The sequence below is a fragment of the Cotesia typhae genome, unplaced genomic scaffold, assembly GCF_013202065.1.
Source record: "Cotesia typhae breed Kobodo isofemale line unplaced genomic scaffold, CoteBio_Ctyphae contig_11, whole genome shotgun sequence".
Taxonomy (NCBI): Eukaryota; Metazoa; Arthropoda; class Insecta; order Hymenoptera; family Braconidae; genus Cotesia; species Cotesia typhae.
Window position 1 is genome coordinate 4046069 of NW_027423711.1, and position 17332 is coordinate 4063400.

At 27.1% G+C, this 17332-nt stretch overlaps 6 protein-coding genes across 6 annotated transcripts; 2 read left to right on the forward strand and 4 right to left on the reverse strand.

Annotated features, from left to right (window-relative positions):
* The first annotated feature begins 335 nt into the window (after positions 1-335).
* LOC141525569 (short transmembrane mitochondrial protein 1-like) lies at positions 336-973 on the forward strand. Its single transcript, XM_074240122.1, has 3 exons — positions 336-525; positions 603-656; positions 721-973. The coding sequence occupies exons 1-3, from the start codon at positions 511-513 to the stop codon at positions 793-795; spliced, it is 144 nt and encodes a 47-aa protein (XP_074096223.1). The 5' UTR covers positions 336-510; the 3' UTR covers positions 796-973.
* Positions 974-980: 7 nt separating this feature from the next.
* Emc4 (ER membrane protein complex subunit 4) lies at positions 981-2528 on the reverse strand. Its single transcript, XM_074240049.1, has 3 exons — positions 2230-2528; positions 1862-2133; positions 981-1231 (listed from the first exon to the last, which is right to left on the reverse strand). Exons 1-3 carry the CDS (start codon positions 2289-2291, stop codon positions 1035-1037), a joined length of 531 nt encoding a protein of 176 aa, XP_074096150.1. The 5' UTR covers positions 2292-2528; the 3' UTR covers positions 981-1034.
* Positions 2529-2966: 438 nt separating this feature from the next.
* Positions 2967-4659, forward strand: Tbcb (tubulin-binding cofactor B). Its single transcript, XM_074240010.1, has 7 exons — positions 2967-3119; positions 3185-3315; positions 3406-3549; positions 3776-3863; positions 3945-4136; positions 4259-4331; positions 4405-4659. Exons 2-7 carry the CDS (start codon positions 3199-3201, stop codon positions 4520-4522), a joined length of 732 nt encoding a protein of 243 aa, XP_074096111.1. The 5' UTR covers positions 2967-3119; positions 3185-3198; the 3' UTR covers positions 4523-4659.
* On the reverse strand, positions 4640-8166 carry Tango4 (transport and golgi organization 4). The gene is made up of 8 exons (XM_074239716.1): positions 8010-8166; positions 7772-7878; positions 7555-7676; positions 7057-7322; positions 6370-6833; positions 6038-6217; positions 4963-5116; positions 4640-4875 (listed from the first exon to the last, which is right to left on the reverse strand). Exons 1-8 carry the CDS (start codon positions 8013-8015, stop codon positions 4816-4818), a joined length of 1359 nt encoding a protein of 452 aa, XP_074095817.1. The 5' UTR covers positions 8016-8166; the 3' UTR covers positions 4640-4815.
* Positions 8167-8302: 136 nt separating this feature from the next.
* On the reverse strand, positions 8303-11040 carry LOC141525281 (uncharacterized). Its single transcript, XM_074239703.1, has 6 exons — positions 10739-11040; positions 10368-10475; positions 10070-10308; positions 9329-9706; positions 9074-9254; positions 8303-9001 (listed from the first exon to the last, which is right to left on the reverse strand). Exons 1-6 carry the CDS (start codon positions 10766-10768, stop codon positions 8543-8545), a joined length of 1395 nt encoding a protein of 464 aa, XP_074095804.1. The 5' UTR covers positions 10769-11040; the 3' UTR covers positions 8303-8542.
* A 21-nt stretch (positions 11041-11061) lies between these two features.
* LOC141525186 (nucleolar protein 10-like) lies at positions 11062-14473 on the reverse strand. The gene is given in 11 exon segments (XM_074239571.1): positions 11062-11205; positions 11288-11387; positions 11523-11775; positions 11981-12665; positions 12744-12972; positions 13105-13317; positions 13403-13539; positions 13619-13833; positions 13946-13978; positions 13981-13990; positions 14082-14473. Coding segments are annotated over 11 exon segments (2046 nt in total). The 5' UTR covers positions 14151-14473; the 3' UTR covers positions 11062-11103.
* Between the last annotated feature and the right edge of the window lie 2859 nt (positions 14474-17332).

A 17332-nucleotide genomic window follows, 5' to 3' on the forward strand; every position in this document is an offset into this window, starting at 1 on the left:
ATTTATTTTTTTTTTTTTTAGTTTCTAAATTAAAATTTTTTTGCTATAATTTATTTGTTATAAAACTTCTTAAAATTATTAAATACCTGTCGAATTAATTTTCATAATAAATTACTCCAAAAAATTTCCTCTGATAATTTTTTGTAAATTTTCACAAGTGGAATTTTTTAATTAAATTTTTTTTATAATAATTTAATGACTTTAAAATTATAAAAAAATTCTTTTCAGTGTCTTAAGTAACTACAATTAAAATTTCAAAATTTTGATTGACATCAGCTAACTTCATAGTGCGTTCATAGAAATAAGCTTTAAGAGTTGTTTTCGTTATAAATTACAAGTGCAAAAAAATCGAAAATTGTGAACAGTATATTATAACAGCTTTTGTTAATGCAAAATCATCAGAGATAAAATTTTATTTTATTTTGTTATATATTTAACAAATACAATTGTAATTACAAAAATTAAAAATCAAATTTGTTTATTTATTTATTGTTTAATAATTAATTAAAAATGATCAAGTTTTTGGTGAGCTTATTGAGAAGGATAATAAATTATTTACCAAATTTCTCCCATTATTTACACTGCGTTGACATTTGTTACAGGTGACCTTCAGTGCCGGTATTTATACTGGCATTTACATCAGTCAAAATTATGAGGTAATTTTTTAATAATAGTTTCGACAATATAAATAATTATTACAACAACAATAATTTGTTTTAGGTTCCAAGAGTTGATGAACCAGCAAAGATACTAGAAAGACTGAAGGAATTTGCTGATGATCATAAGAAAAAATAGACAAAATTGAATAATAATCACTGTACATAAATTAATTTTTTTTCTATTGGTTTGTTTTATTTTTTTCTTTGTATAAACTTGCCGGATAGATTAATTTTGGTGATACAAAGTAATTGATTTATTATAATTTAATTTTTTGTAATGATAAACTATTGAACAGTAAAACATTTTCAATTAATGATGAGTTAAATTTTTCTAATTTATTTAATTAATTATTTATAAAGAAAATAATTTATTAATTACGCGTAGATAAAACCACCACCAGAATATTCTAGTCTTGCTTGAGGCTCAACAAATGCGAGCCAATCTGATGCATGTGTAGGCAGTAAACCCATTGATTGACACTTGTAGAGTGCTAAGCCAATATTAACTAATTGTCCTAATAAAAATACAAATTTTTGAGGATATGCATTCGTTCCTTCAATTACTTTGAATGCTGAAAAAAAATAAATAAAATGTTTTAATGTTTATGTCTGCTAAATTTATGCTCATAAATTTTTTTTTTTAATTAATTTAGCAGATATTTGATAATTTTAAGAATTATTTTTACAAATTAATTATGGCACAAAATATTTATTAAAAAAAAATTGATTTGTAAAACTTTTGAAAAAATAAAAATGCAATTTTGCAAAAATACCATTTTTAAAAATTTTTATCACAAATTAATTAGAAAAAAAAATATTTAAAAAAATTTTTGTACTTGTTATATATTTTTTTTAAATTTTTAAATATGAATTTTTTTTATGCAATTTTTTTTACAATAATTTACAATTTTTTACAAATAAAATTTCTTTTTAATTTTTATGCAATAATTTTTTCAATAAAAAAAATCATAAAATTTTCTAGACATCGGCTAACTATAAAAATAATGTTAGCCGATATTTAAACATTTTTATAATTTTTTTTTATTGAAAAAAATTCAAATTTAGAAAATTTTAAAAATTATCCTTGCAATTTTTTTAGAGTATTTTTTTACTTGTAATTTAACTGTCGGAAAAAAAATTAAAAATTATTAAACATCGGCTAACTTAATTTTCACAAAAAAATGAAATAAAAATAAACTTACTTGGTTGAACTGTAAACAATGCTTTAACTGGCCTAATAATAAGCATTCCAACCATCATAATAGGAAAAATTGATATAGAATTACCCGCCATAAACATAATAAATAAATTCATGGGTACTTGTTTCAATGGACCTAAAGCTAAATCCCATGATTTTTTAATAATCAAATGATTAGAATCATTTTCACGTAAATTTTCCATACTATGATACAGTGCACCACCAGAATTATAACCTGGTGGGTTTGGTAGATCAGCATTCTTATCCGATTTATTTCTATAATAAAATAAGTAAAACCACAATATTAAATACTTAAATATCAAATAAAATGACTCATAATTTTATTATTTAAAAAATAATGTAAATACATACTTGTGAGCGAAATCTAAATTCCATTTAAACTTTTTTGAATTTTGTTTTGATGACGACGACATTTCTATTTATTTTATATTTTTATCTTATTTTATAAAAAATATTTACTTTGTGAGTATTTATAAAATAACCTTATAGAAATGTAAATATTGTTATGTTAATTAATTAAATGTTCAATAATAAACAAAACGAAAAATTTGCTGGAACAAAAAATAAATTTTTAGTAACACATTACAACGGTGTAACGTAAATTAGGTATGTGTGTGAAGGATTACGATGTATGTCGCTCGATAATTGATTATGTTCACTTATTTTATATTATAAATTATAATTTATGTGAATAGTTTTTAACAATGACGTTAGGTGGCGTAGAAAATTACACTGTTATTTTGTCATACTGAAGTTAGCTGACAGCTGTCAATTTTTTAAATTTTTATAACAAATCAATTACAATAAAAGAAATTCTTTAAAAAAATTTCCATCCATAATTTTTTATAATTTTTACGTGCGGAATTTTTTTTATAATAATTTAATTGCTATAAAATTTTTTAAAATATTAAATATGGGCTAAATTAATTTTCATAAATAATAAAAAAAAAATTTTCATATGTAAAAATATTGAAAAACTGTAAGTGCAATTTTTTAAAAATATTTTTTAGTTATAATTTAATAAATTAAAAAAAATTAATAAATTAAAAACGTCGGCTAACTTTAGTATTGTTTTTTTTATTCTATAGTTTATATAGCAAGAGAATGCCACTCGGGCAATTTCGTCATCATGTAAAACAGACGACTACATTCGGCTCCAGACAACCAAATATAGGTTCATACTGCGCTTTTTGACAGGACTGTTGTAATAAGTAATAAAAAACCAAAATAATTTTTAAATAGTAAGTAAAAGCAATTTATTACTCAAAAATAATTTTTTTTTTCTAACAATAAATTATTTTTTTAGAAAATAAATATAAAATGGCTGAATATATTGTAGTAACTTCAGATTTTATAAATGTCAGCATCACGAGTTCTGGACAAAAAAATTGTATTGAAAGAAGGTTTCAAAAAGGAATTACTATTGATGATTTTAAGGTTTATTTTGTTAAAAAATTGACATTTTTATTTTAATGTTTACTACAAATTAAAAAAAATTATTAATTAATTTTTTTTCTTTTACTTCAGGGAAAGTTAGAATTGTTAACCGGTGGGAACCGGTCTACCATGCAATTGGAGGTTTTTGATAAAAATAATAAACTTATTTGTAGCCCTAATGAAGGATCACGTCTTCTAGGATCGTATCCTATTGATGATGGAATGATAGTACATGTAAGTTTTTTTCAAATATGTTTTAATTGGAAAATAGACAGCGACTATGATACTGTAATTTGCAGTCATCTGTCAATTTTCTTTGATTTTTACTACCACTAAATTTCTATGAAAAAATTTTTTTAAAAAAATTAAACTAAAATTAGCTGACATGTTTTTTTTTATAAATTTTATAGTTTTAAACGATTTAAGCCATTATTAGTGATTAAATAATTTAAATCAATAGGTCACTGATAATTTTATTCGTCTTGATGATGATCTAGCAAATGTCCCAAAGTTTGAAATTTCTGATGATGATTACTCGAAGCGGCCTGGTAAATTTTGTTTTCAAATTATTTAATAAAATATTTTTCACGTGTAAATAATCTAATAAATGTAATTAAAAATTTTTTTAGACACTGTCAAGGCATTTTTAGCTAAAAATAAATTAGGAAAGTACAACGAAGAAGAAATGAAGCAGAAGGAAGCAGATAAAAAACGTGAAGAAGAGTCAGAAATTGAATGGACGAAGAATTTCAATCCAGGTGATCGTTGTGAAATAAGTGTACCGTCACAACCGAAAAGACGTGGCACAATTATGTATGTTGGTGAGTAATTAATTTTATTTTTCACAATCAAAAATTCAGCTATTGAAATTTTTTTTAATTTATTTAATAATTTTTTTGCAATCAAATTTAAAGCAATTAAATAAATAAAATAAATTACATAGGTAAAACAGATTTCAAGGAAGGTTTGTGGGTCGGTGTCAAGTACGATGAGCCTCTTGGAAAAAATGATGGGTCGTAAGTGTTTGTTTGTTATTTGCCTTAATAAAATCTGTGAAAAAAAAATTCCTCAATTTTTTTTTTGTTCTAGGGTAAATGGAAAAAGGTATTTTGAATGTCCACCTAAATACGGTGGGTTTGTTAAACCGCTTTATGTGAAAAAAGGAGATTTTCCAGAAGAGGATTACGACTTAGATGAAGAGCTTTAAAAATAAAAAAAATTTTTTTTATACGTCCAATTTCTACAGCTTAAAATTATTTATACCATTTGTTAACAAAATAGTTTTATAATTATAAGAAAGTGGTTCAAATAAATACTCAAAGTATTTGCTTCATAAAAAATTAATATGAATTGATTTAATCAAAGGATTATTTCATAATCCTTAAATTTTCTTAGTGTTATATAATAATTAAAAATTTTTTTTCTTCGGCAAATCGAAGCAGAGGAATAAAAAAAAAAATAATTTAAATTTTGTATCGGAGTTCGATGTGACTTTCTGACTTAGTATTTTCTTCTCTTAATTATTTCCGGCTTCCAATTAATTGGGTGACTTTCTTCAGTCTGAAAAAAAAAATTTCGATGTATTAGAAAAAAAATTACACCAAATATTTATATTATTAATTGCATAAAAAATAATTATCAACTTACAGCGCTGAGATCTTCCTTGTACACTTTTATTGTTTTATCCGCCTCGGTTGTTATCAATCTTGACCCAGAGATGTCAAACGTAGCGCTAAAAATTCCCGCCTCACTGTCCATAGATCCAGGTTGTACAGGTGCTTGTAATCTTTGGAAGTTGTATCTATAAAACAAGTTAAATTTTTTTTTCATTCAATCAAAAATGCAAGTGGGTATTCAAATAAAAGCTCTTCTCTTGATTATTGTAACATTGTAATATAAATTTTCAATCTAGATTAATCATCACTCTTGAATTATTGGTGCATTAAAAAAAGCTAAAATAATTTATTAATTAAATTTGACATTATATTAGTAACAGAATATTTATTAAAATTTAATTTATTCTATCAAATGGATTTAATTGTTGATTTAAATGGTTATGATTTACCCGATGGAAACTTCGCTATAAAAGAATACAGTTTTCGCAGCTTATTTCCAGACATAAATGGGAATTATTATGCCATTCATAATGTAGTAACGCCTCCACTTCTTAATATATCTTACAATCAAGAAGAATATAAAAAATTTTATGAGCCGTATTATGAAGTACACGGGATCCCTTGGGATTCTGGAGTCACTAATTATTCATTTATGAACACAATTTTAAGATTAAATTTGAGAGAAGCAAGTACTATTTACCTTAGAAATTTATTCATGAAAAATTTAATAACGAATTTATTAGTAGAAGAAAAATTGAATATCATATGTCTGTACGATTATGGCTGTAAATTTAATCCACCGATGAATACAGATTGTCATTACCATGAGAACCCTGATCGAAATAACTGCGCTAATGATAATACAATCATCATGATGAATTGGGTTCAGGATACTCAATTTTATGTATCAGAAACGCGGAATAAATTTATAAACTTAAAAAATAAATTCTTGGAATTCAATCAAATGGAATATAAGTCTGCAGATGAAACTAGTGATCATCCTCGAAGTAAAAAGAGAAAATTAAACGAATTTATCTGATTAAATATGAAAACAATTTTGCAGTCAATAAAATGAAATATTTTAATTTTTTAAATTTATTTCTTACCCTGTACGGAAGTCCCACATGTACATGGTACCATTATCAGCACCTGATACTAAAACCCCTTCGGGATTTATGGCCAGACAATTAACGATCGAATTATGTCCAGATAAATTTTGAATAAATTTACCTTCTGGACACTTCCATTCTTTTAGATTATCAGGAGATGCTGAAGCGAACATGTTTCTGAAATGATAAATAATAAATAATAAATTAATAATACTGAAATTGGCAGACATGTGTCAATTTTTTTACCATAAAAATTCTATGAAAAAATTTTAATAAAAAAATTTCACAAATAGAAATTTAAAAAAATCAAACACAAAAAAGTAACTTACAGCATCGGATGAAAACAAACAGCACGGACACTTTTCTTGTGGTTAGTCAAAGTCGCTCTTGATTTACCAGCAGCCAAGTCCCACAGTCTAATAGTACAATCATGACTGCCAGTGATAACTTGTGGCTCTGCAGCTTGACTGATGACACTTGCAACAGTATTAGTGTGTCCAGTTAAAGTGTGTACGTTTGCTTTGGTCCGCATGTCCCAGATTCTGGCCGTGGCATCTCTTCCGGCAGTCGTCAGTACGTCGATTGTTGGGTGCAGTGCCAAACTATAGACTGCAGACAAGTGACCGTGATAATGCCGAATGACCTTGTTATACTCAAGGTCCCAGCATTTTACCTGTCTATCTTCTCCACAAGAGAACAAGTACGGATGACGATGTGAAAAGGCAAGGCCTCTTACGCTGCTGATGTGTCCTGTTAATGATACTTTTAGCTTACCACTTGCCAGATCCCATATCTGTCAAAAATTCATAAACTAAGATTAGACCAGTTCAAATTTAATTTATTGTAATTTATATATTTATACTTATTTAACAATTTAAAAAAAAAAAATATTTTTTTATAAATTTCAGTGATCTCTTATTAAATATGTATCTTCAAGATAGTAATAAGTTTAAATAAAATATTTCATTTTTTTTTATTAAAAAAAAATTGTTAAAAATAAATAAATAAATATTTACCTTTATCACTCTATCAGCAGAACCTGTAGCGAACCATTCATTGCCCGGTTCAACAGCACAGCATCTCACCCACCCTAAATGACCGCTAATTACTCGGTACAACTTCCAAGGAGGGTGCCACTGAGGCTTCAACATAAGGGGCGCTTTCTTTACTGGCATTGCCACCGTATTTGATGCACTGGATGTAGCTACAGCTGAGCTTGGTGTTGCTGCTGGTGTATTAACAGGTACTAAAGATGTACTCTGAGCTCCTACAAATGATTCATCTGTAAAATAAATATCAGTACACATTACTTATACAATTATTTTAAATATTTTTAAAGAATATCAAAAATAGTACTCCTTAACAGCTGTTTTGTTATTTAAAAAAAATTAAATGTTAAAAAAATTAATTTACACTCTAGAAAAAAATTGATATCTTTTGTAAGTGACTTAGAAATTTAATTTATGAATATTTGTTTGTTAAAAAAATTATTGTTATTTTTAAAAAAAACTTACCACCGGGTGGAGGTGGGTCTAAATTTTCATTGGGATTTTTAGCTTTAACTGGTTGATTTTTTACTTTGTTTACTATGTCGCCATAAGTATCTCGTGCTTTGATTGACTTCTTCTTTCTTTCTCTGTAATATTCGTTAATCAGGTGCTTTAATAACTCCTGTGACTCGCAGTAATAAATATCTATTAATTAACAAGTGTCAATGACATTAAGACTTACAACTCTGGATCAATCGGTGGTAGTAAACCTTGGTTCATAAGAAATGTGTCATGTGTCCTTTTCAAGGATCTAAAGACCAAAGTGTGAACTGAATGCCTTTGTACGTCCTGTGTTAAATAAAAATTTTATTGTTAATTTATATTAAAGTAAAATTTTATTTATTTATAGTTGACAAATAAACACTTTTTTGACAACGAAATATCACTTGCATGTTTCAAAAACATTCGTCTTAACTTACCACCATTATTAATATTTTAAATTTTTACTGTAGAGTCAAAATTTTCAAAATTTTCATCACTTAAATAAATAATTTTATCTTGATGAAAATTTCAGATTTTCTGAATAATATACTATGAAATTGAGGTTATTTATGCGTTTATTCAGCGGATAACTGTGAAGTTAGCTTAGTCTCGAAATTTCTCGAATAATCGAAAAAATATCGTCCCTGATTTTTTATTGGATAAAATAAAAACGCGCGCATTAAAAAATTTTTTTAATTTATTTTTTATGAAAAAAACGATTACAAAAAAATAAAAAATAAATTTTTCACTTGTAAAAAATTTAAAAAATTATAAGTACAATTTAAAAAAATTTTTTTTTTGTTCTAATTTAATTATTTAAAAAAAAAAATAAAAACTTCGGCTAATTTTGTTATTATAAAAATCCACTATAACTCAATTAATAATTATTAAAAATAATTAAAGGCGTAAGTAAAAAAATAAATTGACAAATCTTAAATAATTTGTTTACAATTAATTTAAATTCAGTTCACTAAGAAAAAAAATGACATTGTCCTAAAGTAATTACAATAATAGCACCAATGGTAAGAAACAAACAGAGATATCTTCCAGTAATCGGTACTCGAAACATTCTCGCGTTCATTTTTAGCGAAGAAGTATACAATAAAATGGAGTCCAGATCTTCTCCAGGAGTGCTTTGATAAACAAACGGCCTGACTCTAACTTCATGACCGATACTTTGCATCATTGAACAGGCGGTCGTCAATCGAGCAGCTTGAATGAACGGAACTACTGATATCATAATCCACAGGATGACGTTGACAATGCTGACATACGGAACAAGATTTTCTTTGGAGTCTACGCTGTCATACTGAAGTAACCAGGCTGTTCCTGCTGCGGCCCATGATAAGTTGACGACTGTGTAAAGACAAACTGCCGGTCCTAGGTCGTCGTTAAAATACTTCAACAATTTTTTGAACTCAAGTATTTCCTAGATTAAAAAAATTTTTAAATTATCTAATTTATTTTTATTAATTAATTTTAATTCGATTAATTTTAATACCTTCATCCAATCAGTAGCTGGAAGAGTATGTTCGAGTAGTCTAACTTTGAGAAATGACAAGTGCGCTACCAATAATTGACCTTGCAAACAATAGCTAGTAATTATTGTACCCTGGACCATGTCATGCCACAAAGTACATATAATTAAAAATATTTTAGAAATTTCTTTCAATTGTTTTGGACTAGAAGAAAAATTTTTATTATTTTTCTCAGTAAAAAAAATTTATAATTTTTATTCAAGGCTTCTATTACTCACCTTTTGTCAAGCCATTGAAATCTAATAGTTCCTTGCGCCATCATAATATTGACAGTTATCAAAGCCATTGTCATCCAGACAACACTGAGTCCAATAAAAAGCCACAAGATTTTTACTAGCTTCTTCTGATTTCCTCGATTTACAGAATTAGAAGACAGCAAAAATGCTCTCTCCATTAAATTTGGCAATTGTTCGTTCTCTTGGATGCGGAACAAGTAAACAGTGTACAAGTAAGCTACCAGATGAAGAGTACTGGGAATTAAGTAGCTGAAAATTGCATTCCCGTAGCAAATTTGCTCGTAAGCTTGCGCTCGAGTTATGTTTTCAATTACTTCGTACTTGACTGGCAAAAGTTTGTAGCAAAATCCACGATCTCTTCTGTAAATTATTATTTGTCCAATTTAATTATTATAAAATAATTTTAGTAAAAAAAATTTCATTTGGAGAAATTATTAAAAAATTATTAAAAGATATTTGACAATTTTTTAATTCTTTTTTATACTAAACTTAATCGAGAAAATTATTTTAAAAAAATTGCATTTTTAATTTTCTAAAATTTGTAAAAATGGAATTTTTTTAAATAAATTTTATTTACTGTAATTGATTTAATTTAATTAATAATTAAATTCTTCAAAATTAATTTCTAAATTCAAGAATTTTTTTCTTGACTAATATTAATTTTTTTTTCAGCGTAACATAATTGAAGTTTATGATGATGAATAAAAAAAAATTGTAGATTACCTGAAGCAAGCCATATACTGAAGAATATATCCTATGCACATAAATATTGTTACTTGAAAAGTATGCAAATTTGAGAGTACGCAGTACCTCGAAAAATGATCAGAATCTGAATTGATGGGTTTCAATCCCATCACTGCAAGAAGTCGAAGGTAAGGTCTCAAGATTTTGCATTTGCAGTAGTGAAGAACTGCAGAAGTGCTTAAATTTTCGTAATCCGGCGTCTCAGTTATCAATCCGGCCTGTTTAAAAATTTAATAATTAATATTTTACTTAAAAAATTTTCAAAAAGGAAAAGTACCTCCGTGCTACGTAATTGTAAATCTGATAACACTGATGAGCGTGGCTCCACAAGATGCTGAACTTCAGATGAATTTTTTCCATTTGAACTGCTAGCGTCAACGTTTGTCTAAAAAAAAACTACTCTGATGTAAAAATTTTATTTCATTGCAATTGAATTAATTTACGATAACTATCAATTGTAATTGTTTACATTTTTATGATCCGAAAAATACATATCATTTTTATCTGTGCGTCCCATATCGAGGTTTAATAAAAAATTAATTTAAATTTTTAATTTATGAACTTTTTTTTTTTTTAAATACAAAAAAATAAAAATTGAGAAGAGATCAGTTCAAAGCAGTTGTCTAATAAGAACTTATTGTAACTTACCATTGTAATAATAACAAAAAAAAATATCATTCCCCACGTACTTGTCGGTCAATATACATAAACTCCGTTTTAAAAACTCTTCAATACATTACTGAATTTTTATCACCCTTGAGATGACTTTTCACCTTTCAGGCGATATTATCTTACACTGAGTGTGGAATATTTATATTTTTCGTTTACAACCGATACTAATTTTTATTAACAATAAGTGATTATATTTTTATCTCCACAAGTATCTTGCAATAAATTGACACCTATTTGCATCGATAAAAATACATAATGCTAGTTTAAAATTAATCTTTCATTAATATGTACAGAGGATTAAAAATGAATAAAAATCATATTTAAATAAAACATATTATTTATTAATATTTTTTCTTTCCAATGTTACCAGCAGGTCGTAAAAGGCCTTTCAAATGAGACCTATTGTGCTCTCTACCGGCACCTCTGCCTTTTCTAAATTTATTCTGTAACAAATAACACAAAATTAAACTAAATTCACAAAAAAAAAAATTTCTTTTAATTAATTTATTAAATTTTAATATTTACCTTACTGGTGTTAGTTTTGAACGTCATCTCTCTGCTACCTCTGGATGTTTTAATATCATCTGAATCGCCTTGGAATTTCGATTTTACATCGAAAGTTGATCTAGAAAAAAATTAATCGTGTATTAGTGACTACTAATTCAAAAAATCAAAAATTGTTAAATATTTTCTAATTTTTATTTTATACAGGGCAAAGTAAAAATATTAAAGTTCGGGTAATAAATGCAACAAAACTTACTTTTTTTTTGTCGAAACAAAGGGTCTTCCTCTTTGGAATTCCACACCCTCTTGAACTTCGACGAATTTTGGCTGTTTCAGAATATTACCCTCATGTTTATCTTTTTCATCATCTTCTGATTCTTCATCCTCTTGAGCTTCCTTTCTGCTTCGCTTTAACTGCCGATACTTCTTTTTAAATTCCTCAGTCCAGGGTTTCTCGTCGTCGGAACTCGAGTCATGGCGCAGTAATTCTTCATCAGAGTCTTCGCGTTCTTTATAGATAAAAAACAAAATAAAATTATCAATTTTGTAAATTATTTTTCATTTACACTTATATAATCAAAAAATAATAAATAATAATAAAAATAAAAATATTACTATTATTAATAAAATTATAATCATTATGATGAAAAAATATTTGTTAAAAAAAAAATAAATTATCAATAATAATAAATAAATAAATAAATAAATACTTACGCTCATTTTCATCAAAAGCAGTAAGTATTTTTTCTTTAGATTCTTTAGCTTCAAGAGCGCGTAATTGCTTCTGTTTACTTTTATCCAGCTGTGCAACAACAGGGAAGTGTCGAACATATTCTTCTGAGTTTTTGTCGACTTGAAAATCTGGATTGCTGAAAAGTCCCTTGAAACGATCGTCCTTGAGCAGACCAATAGATCCTTTCTTTTTGTTTTCGCTCAATTTGAAAGCAAGTTCCTTATTAATCTCAGGAAGCTTATCAATATGGATTTTACTAGCACGTTCTTCATTCACCTTCTCGCGGATTTTTTTATTCTTGAACTCCTCGTAAGAGAATGGTTTTATGGCGTCGATAGCTTTACGCCACAATCTAATGTCCATGAAGTAACCATGCATGTAAGCTCGTAACATATTTGTGCCTTTAAGATCCGAGAATCCTAGTTCTTCCAACTCTTTTTCAGTAACAAACTTGTAATTATCGTATACAGTTTCAAAGTTAGTTTCTTCCATATCTTCAATCATACTGTCCAACCAATGGCACCAGGAAGGTGCAGGCCCAAGGTTGGGTATGTAATACGATTGGATTTTTGGATCTTCATTAGCGATAAACAGTAAACCTGAATCTGGTACCACACACAAGTCATTGAATTCTGCCGTTGATTGTATTGATGTGTACAATTTTCCCTGTTTAATTAAATTAAATTAAATTTATCTTGTATGTTAATTAAATACAACTTTAATTAAATAATTAATTAATAATACCGTGTTCTTTTCCCATATTTTAACTATAGAACTATCCATTGAATAAACTAAATCCATTTGATTATGAAATTCAAGTCCTCTGATTGGCAAATCGTTCATCTGATCTTTTACCAAGAAAGGTTTGTTAGATCTGATGTCGTAGAGTAATATTTGACCTGTCGCTGTTCCTACACCCATTGTTAACCCATCTTGGAATTTTAGAGATGTTACTGACGGTACTTCATCCATACTAGAGCAATAATCAATATTATTAAGAGATAACATAATTAAGGAACTACCATGTGTCACATAGAGACTGCAAGGTTGCTAGTTTAATAAATTTTTTTAAAAATAATTATCCAAATGAATTAAAAATAATTACCTTTGATTTTGTGTCGCAAGATAAAAAGCGCAATCTAAACTACCGACTTTATCTTTAATCCTTGGATCCCAGGCTTCAACTTTTCCTTCCTGGTTACCAACAACCAGAAGATGATGCTCTGGGTTAATAGCGCATTTGTTTATAGCAGAGGAATCCGATTCGAATGATTTCAAAAATTGCCCTCGCTCTAAATTTAATCTGTAGATTTCATTGCTGTAAATAATAAAAATTAATATCGCACTCAATATTTATCAGTTGTAATAATATTAATAATAAAAATAATATTTTAAAAAATTACCTGACTCCTACAATAAATAAATCACAAGAAGGATGATGGTACTCCAAATCCCTACCAAATCTGGGTATCCTCAGTCTGTGATGTCTTCCATGCGCTGTATGGATTTCTACATGTCTATCATTTTGCAAAAACACCAGCTGAAGGTTAATAATTAAAATTAAAACTAAAATCTATTTAATTTATCGATTATAAATATAAATAAAAAATCAAATTTACTTTACTGTAATCATCAGATAAAATTTGAAAATTAATAACTTCTGAATCAAAACAACGTTCAAATTTCATCGACAGTTCCTTGGTGTCAAAGCATCTGACCCTCGGTTTATAAACTCCGGTCGCGAAAATACTCTCGCTATCTCTGGAAATTTTAATACACGAACTGATTTGAGGCATGTCAAAGTCCTGGATAAGTTGGATATTTTTCCGAAGACCTAAAAGTAGTTTTTAATTTTATAATTCAATTGCTAAAAACAATCAGCCGTTTTAGCAATAAAAAAGTCAACAATAATTAGCAATTGTTCACTTAATTTAAAAAAAACTTACGCGCATGTTTTTTTATTAATCTTCTCCTTTTTCAGCAGGTATCCACTAAAAAAAAAAAAAAAAAAAAAATAAATTAATAAACCAATTAGTTAATAAATTATTTTTAGGTTAATAAATAAATGACAAGATAAATTACCTCAGGAATAGAAACTCCGGCGCTGAGATTATAAATTTTTACATCATTGGGACTCGCGACAGGTATCATCTTGATTTATTAATTAAATAAAATTATTTTAGCCAATAATACACGCTCAAAATAAAACATGGAGCTTTTCAATAAACACGTGAACTACCGCTATTCTTGTGGTGTGTATTTATACATCTACATGTAAAAATTATATATAAAACTCGACTTAAGACGTGCGCGCGCAGCGCGCGTCTGCATATTAAGTACAAATTTTTTTTCTTTAAATTAACTTTTATTGAAATCTATAAAATTTTTATATGTCAGCTGATTTTAGTATCATAAATTAATTTAGTTTAATAATAATGACAATAATAATAATTGAAAACTTTAAAAATTTTTTTAATTTTTTAATTAAATTACAATTAAAAATGAAAATTAATTTAGCAGATATTTAATAATTTTTCAAGTAAATAAATTACTGCATTAAAAAAATGCTATTTAGAATTTAATACATTGAAAATGCAATTATTTAAAAATAATTTTTCGGATCAAATTTTGAAGTTAAATAAAATTAAAAAATGGTCAAGTGATAGCTAACTTTAATGTCATAATTAAAAAGATGTTTCTAACAAATTGCACTTATAGTTTTTCAAGTTTTTTACATGTGAAATTTTTAAAAAAATTGTTTAATTGAAATTTCGGCTAACTTCATTTTCATTTTCTTCATGTCAATATTTTCTTCTTTTTTTTGCCATAATTTATATGACACTGAAGTTACAGATATTATAATAAAAAAAATATTATTAAAACATTTCACATATGAAAATTAATAAAAATTACAAGTGAAAATTTTTGGAAGCATTTTTTTATTGTAATTGATATATTAAAAAAATTTTTTTTAATCAACAGCTGGCGGCTAACTTCAGTGTTATTAATTTATCAGTTAAACAAATTCTACAAATGATTAAATATCTGTCAAATTTAATAATTCTCATTCAAATTTTATGAAAATTACATTAGCCAAGATCTAAAAATTTTTAGAATTTTCTTTTTTATTGAAAAATTTACAAAAGACAAATAATTACGTAGGTGTCATTAAACTCATCGATGGAGAAATGAAGATAATTATCACATCAAATTTTAAGCTTTTGAAAATACGGGCGCCATCAACATTAACATTTAGTGTTAGAATAATATCTTCAGTGTCTATTTTAGATTTGATGAAGTCATCTTCTACATATCTTCTACTGTGACAGACATCGATGATATTACCATTTGTATAACTATCAGAATTTTTTTTTATTTCATTATCGATCATAAATCGCGTTTGATCATTTGTCAGCAGACTTTTCATTTGATACTCTAAACCCTGATTAAAAAAAAGAATTCAAACCGATTGACAATGTTAATTTTCCATAAGATAAAGAATTCAAAAGTATTTAAAGTATTCAGAAGTATTGGAAAGAATTCAAATTTCGTTATTTCCAATACTTTTTAATTCATTTTTTTAATCAGGGAATTAACAGATGTAAAGAAATTATCTTTTTTTGTAGATAGCTGATATTTAATTTTATATTTTTGACATATCGTTTTTTTTCTTTTAATCATTACTTTTTGTGAAATAGGTTCGGTTAATTGAGTATTACACTGGTTACAATAAAATACATACATTAGAGCATTTTTTGGCGCATTAAATAGTTTTTTCATAAAATACTTTAAAGTATCTAAATTTTTGAATTCCGAACCCGCTAAAACCTTGACAAGCTCTAAAATTGCTTGCTGAGTTTCATCAGCTAAACTAAACCTTATTGTTAGAGCAGTAATCATATTTAATACTTCTAGAACGGAAATGTTCGATGATTGAAATATAATCCATTCTTCCAATGCATCAGTGTTGAGATCACTTTCACTCGATTCTTCCCATTCTGGATAGTCTTGATCATATTGAAAATCTTCTAAATTATTTTTATCTATTTCCTCACTACTGAGAGGGTTTTCATACGCTTCATTTATTTTTTCACCACTGTCAGAGTTTTTAAACTCTTCGTTTATATTTTCATCCATTTCTTCATTGTTTTCTATTTCATCTCGCTTTTGACTATTTTTATATAAAGTATCATCACTTTCATTACCGTTAATTCTTTCCCCTTCAATACATTGCTGAATTTTTATCACCCTTGAGATGACTTTTCACTTTTCAGGCGATATTATCTTACACTGAGTGTGGAATATTTATCTTTTTCGTTTACAACCGATACTAATTTTTATTAACAATAAGTGATTATATTTTTAACTCTACAAGTATCTTGCAATAAATTGATACCTGTTTGCATCGATAAAAATACATACTGCTAGTTTAAAATTAATCTTTCATTAATATGTACAGAGGATTAAAAATGAATAAAAATCATATTTAAATAAAATATATTATTTATTAATATTTTTTCTTTCCATTGTTACCAGCAAGTCGTAAAAGGCCTTTCAAATGAGACCTATTGTTCTCTCTACCGGCACCTCTGCCTTTTCCAAATTTATTCTGTAACAAATAATGTTGGAACGCTTCACGTAATTATCGGTAACTTCTAGTTAGGGGCATTCATTCACGATTCTTCATCCTCTTCAACTTCTCTTCTGGTTCACTTGTAATAGGTTAAAATTAATACGCTAAATCGATAAGCCACTGGATATCGATAACTATTCGACATAGCACTGGCACGTCTCGATCTTCGGGCCCTAAAGGGAGAATAGGAGGGGGTAGTTTTGGGTCAAAATAGGTGAGCCGTGGAGTGGAAAAGGGAGCAGTGTGGCCAGATCGTGCGATTTTTTTACCCCCACTTTGTACCGCTTTCAATGTAGTCAGATGAGAGTGTCCTACAAAGTGGGGGTAAGAAAAGAGCACGTTCTGGTCACACTGTAAGGGAGGAGTAGTGTGACCGCCAGAGCATTCCAGAAAATTATATTAGGAATTAATTATTGAAATTATTTTTACGTGAAGATTAATTATTTTGGGATTAAGTTCATGGATTATATAAATTAAAGTTTGCCGAAAATTAAGAATTAACAGCATGGATATTAAGTCTAAGGATTTAATTATTTCTTATTGGAAATTTTCACTGAGAAATCTGTTTATAACTAATTAATTCTCGTCGTCAGTTTTATCTTAGTAAATTTTGAACTTGATTGTAAAATTTATATCGTGATTGATTTAATAAGCAATAGTTAATTCAAGGTATTAGGATCTCTCGAATTAAATAATTATT

Bases quoted from the DNA above. Each gene is read 5' to 3' on its own strand.
- Emc4 (XM_074240049.1), bottom strand. From the start codon at position 2,291: ATGTCGTCGTCATCAAAACAAAATTCAAAAAAGTTTAAATGGAATTTA. The intron at 2,134-2,229 runs GTATGTATTTAC...ATTTTATTATAG, and splicing joins AATTTAGATTTCGCTCACAA to AAATAAATCGGATAAGAATG. The intron at 1,232-1,861 runs GTAAGTTTATTT...ATTTTTTTTCAG, and splicing joins ATTGTTTACAGTTCAACCAA to CATTCAAAGTAATTGAAGGA.
- Tango4 (XM_074239716.1), bottom strand. The intron at 6,218-6,369 runs GTAAGTTACTTT...TTATCATTTCAG, and splicing joins GTTTGTTTTCATCCGATGCT to AAACATGTTCGCTTCAGCAT. The intron at 5,117-6,037 runs GTAAGAAATAAA...CTTGTTTTATAG, and splicing joins ATGTGGGACTTCCGTACAGG to ATACAACTTCCAAAGATTAC.
- LOC141525569 (XM_074240122.1), top strand. The intron at 657-720 runs GTAATTTTTTAA...AATTTGTTTTAG, and splicing joins ACATCAGTCAAAATTATGAG to GTTCCAAGAGTTGATGAACC.
- Tbcb (XM_074240010.1), top strand. From the start codon at position 3,199: ATGGCTGAATATATTGTAGTAACTTCAGATTTTATAAATGTCAGCATC. The intron at 3,864-3,944 runs GTAAATTTTGTT...AAATTTTTTTAG, and splicing joins TGATTACTCGAAGCGGCCTG to ACACTGTCAAGGCATTTTTA. The intron at 4,137-4,258 runs GTGAGTAATTAA...TAAATTACATAG, and splicing joins TGGCACAATTATGTATGTTG to GTAAAACAGATTTCAAGGAA.
- LOC141525281 (XM_074239703.1), bottom strand. From the start codon at position 10,768: ATGATATTTTTTTTTGTTATTATTACAATG. The intron at 10,309-10,367 runs GTACTTTTCCTT...ATTTTTAAACAG, and splicing joins TACAATTACGTAGCACGGAG to GCCGGATTGATAACTGAGAC. The intron at 9,707-10,069 runs GTAATCTACAAT...AATAATTTACAG, and splicing joins CAGTATATGGCTTGCTTCAG to AAGAGATCGTGGATTTTGCT.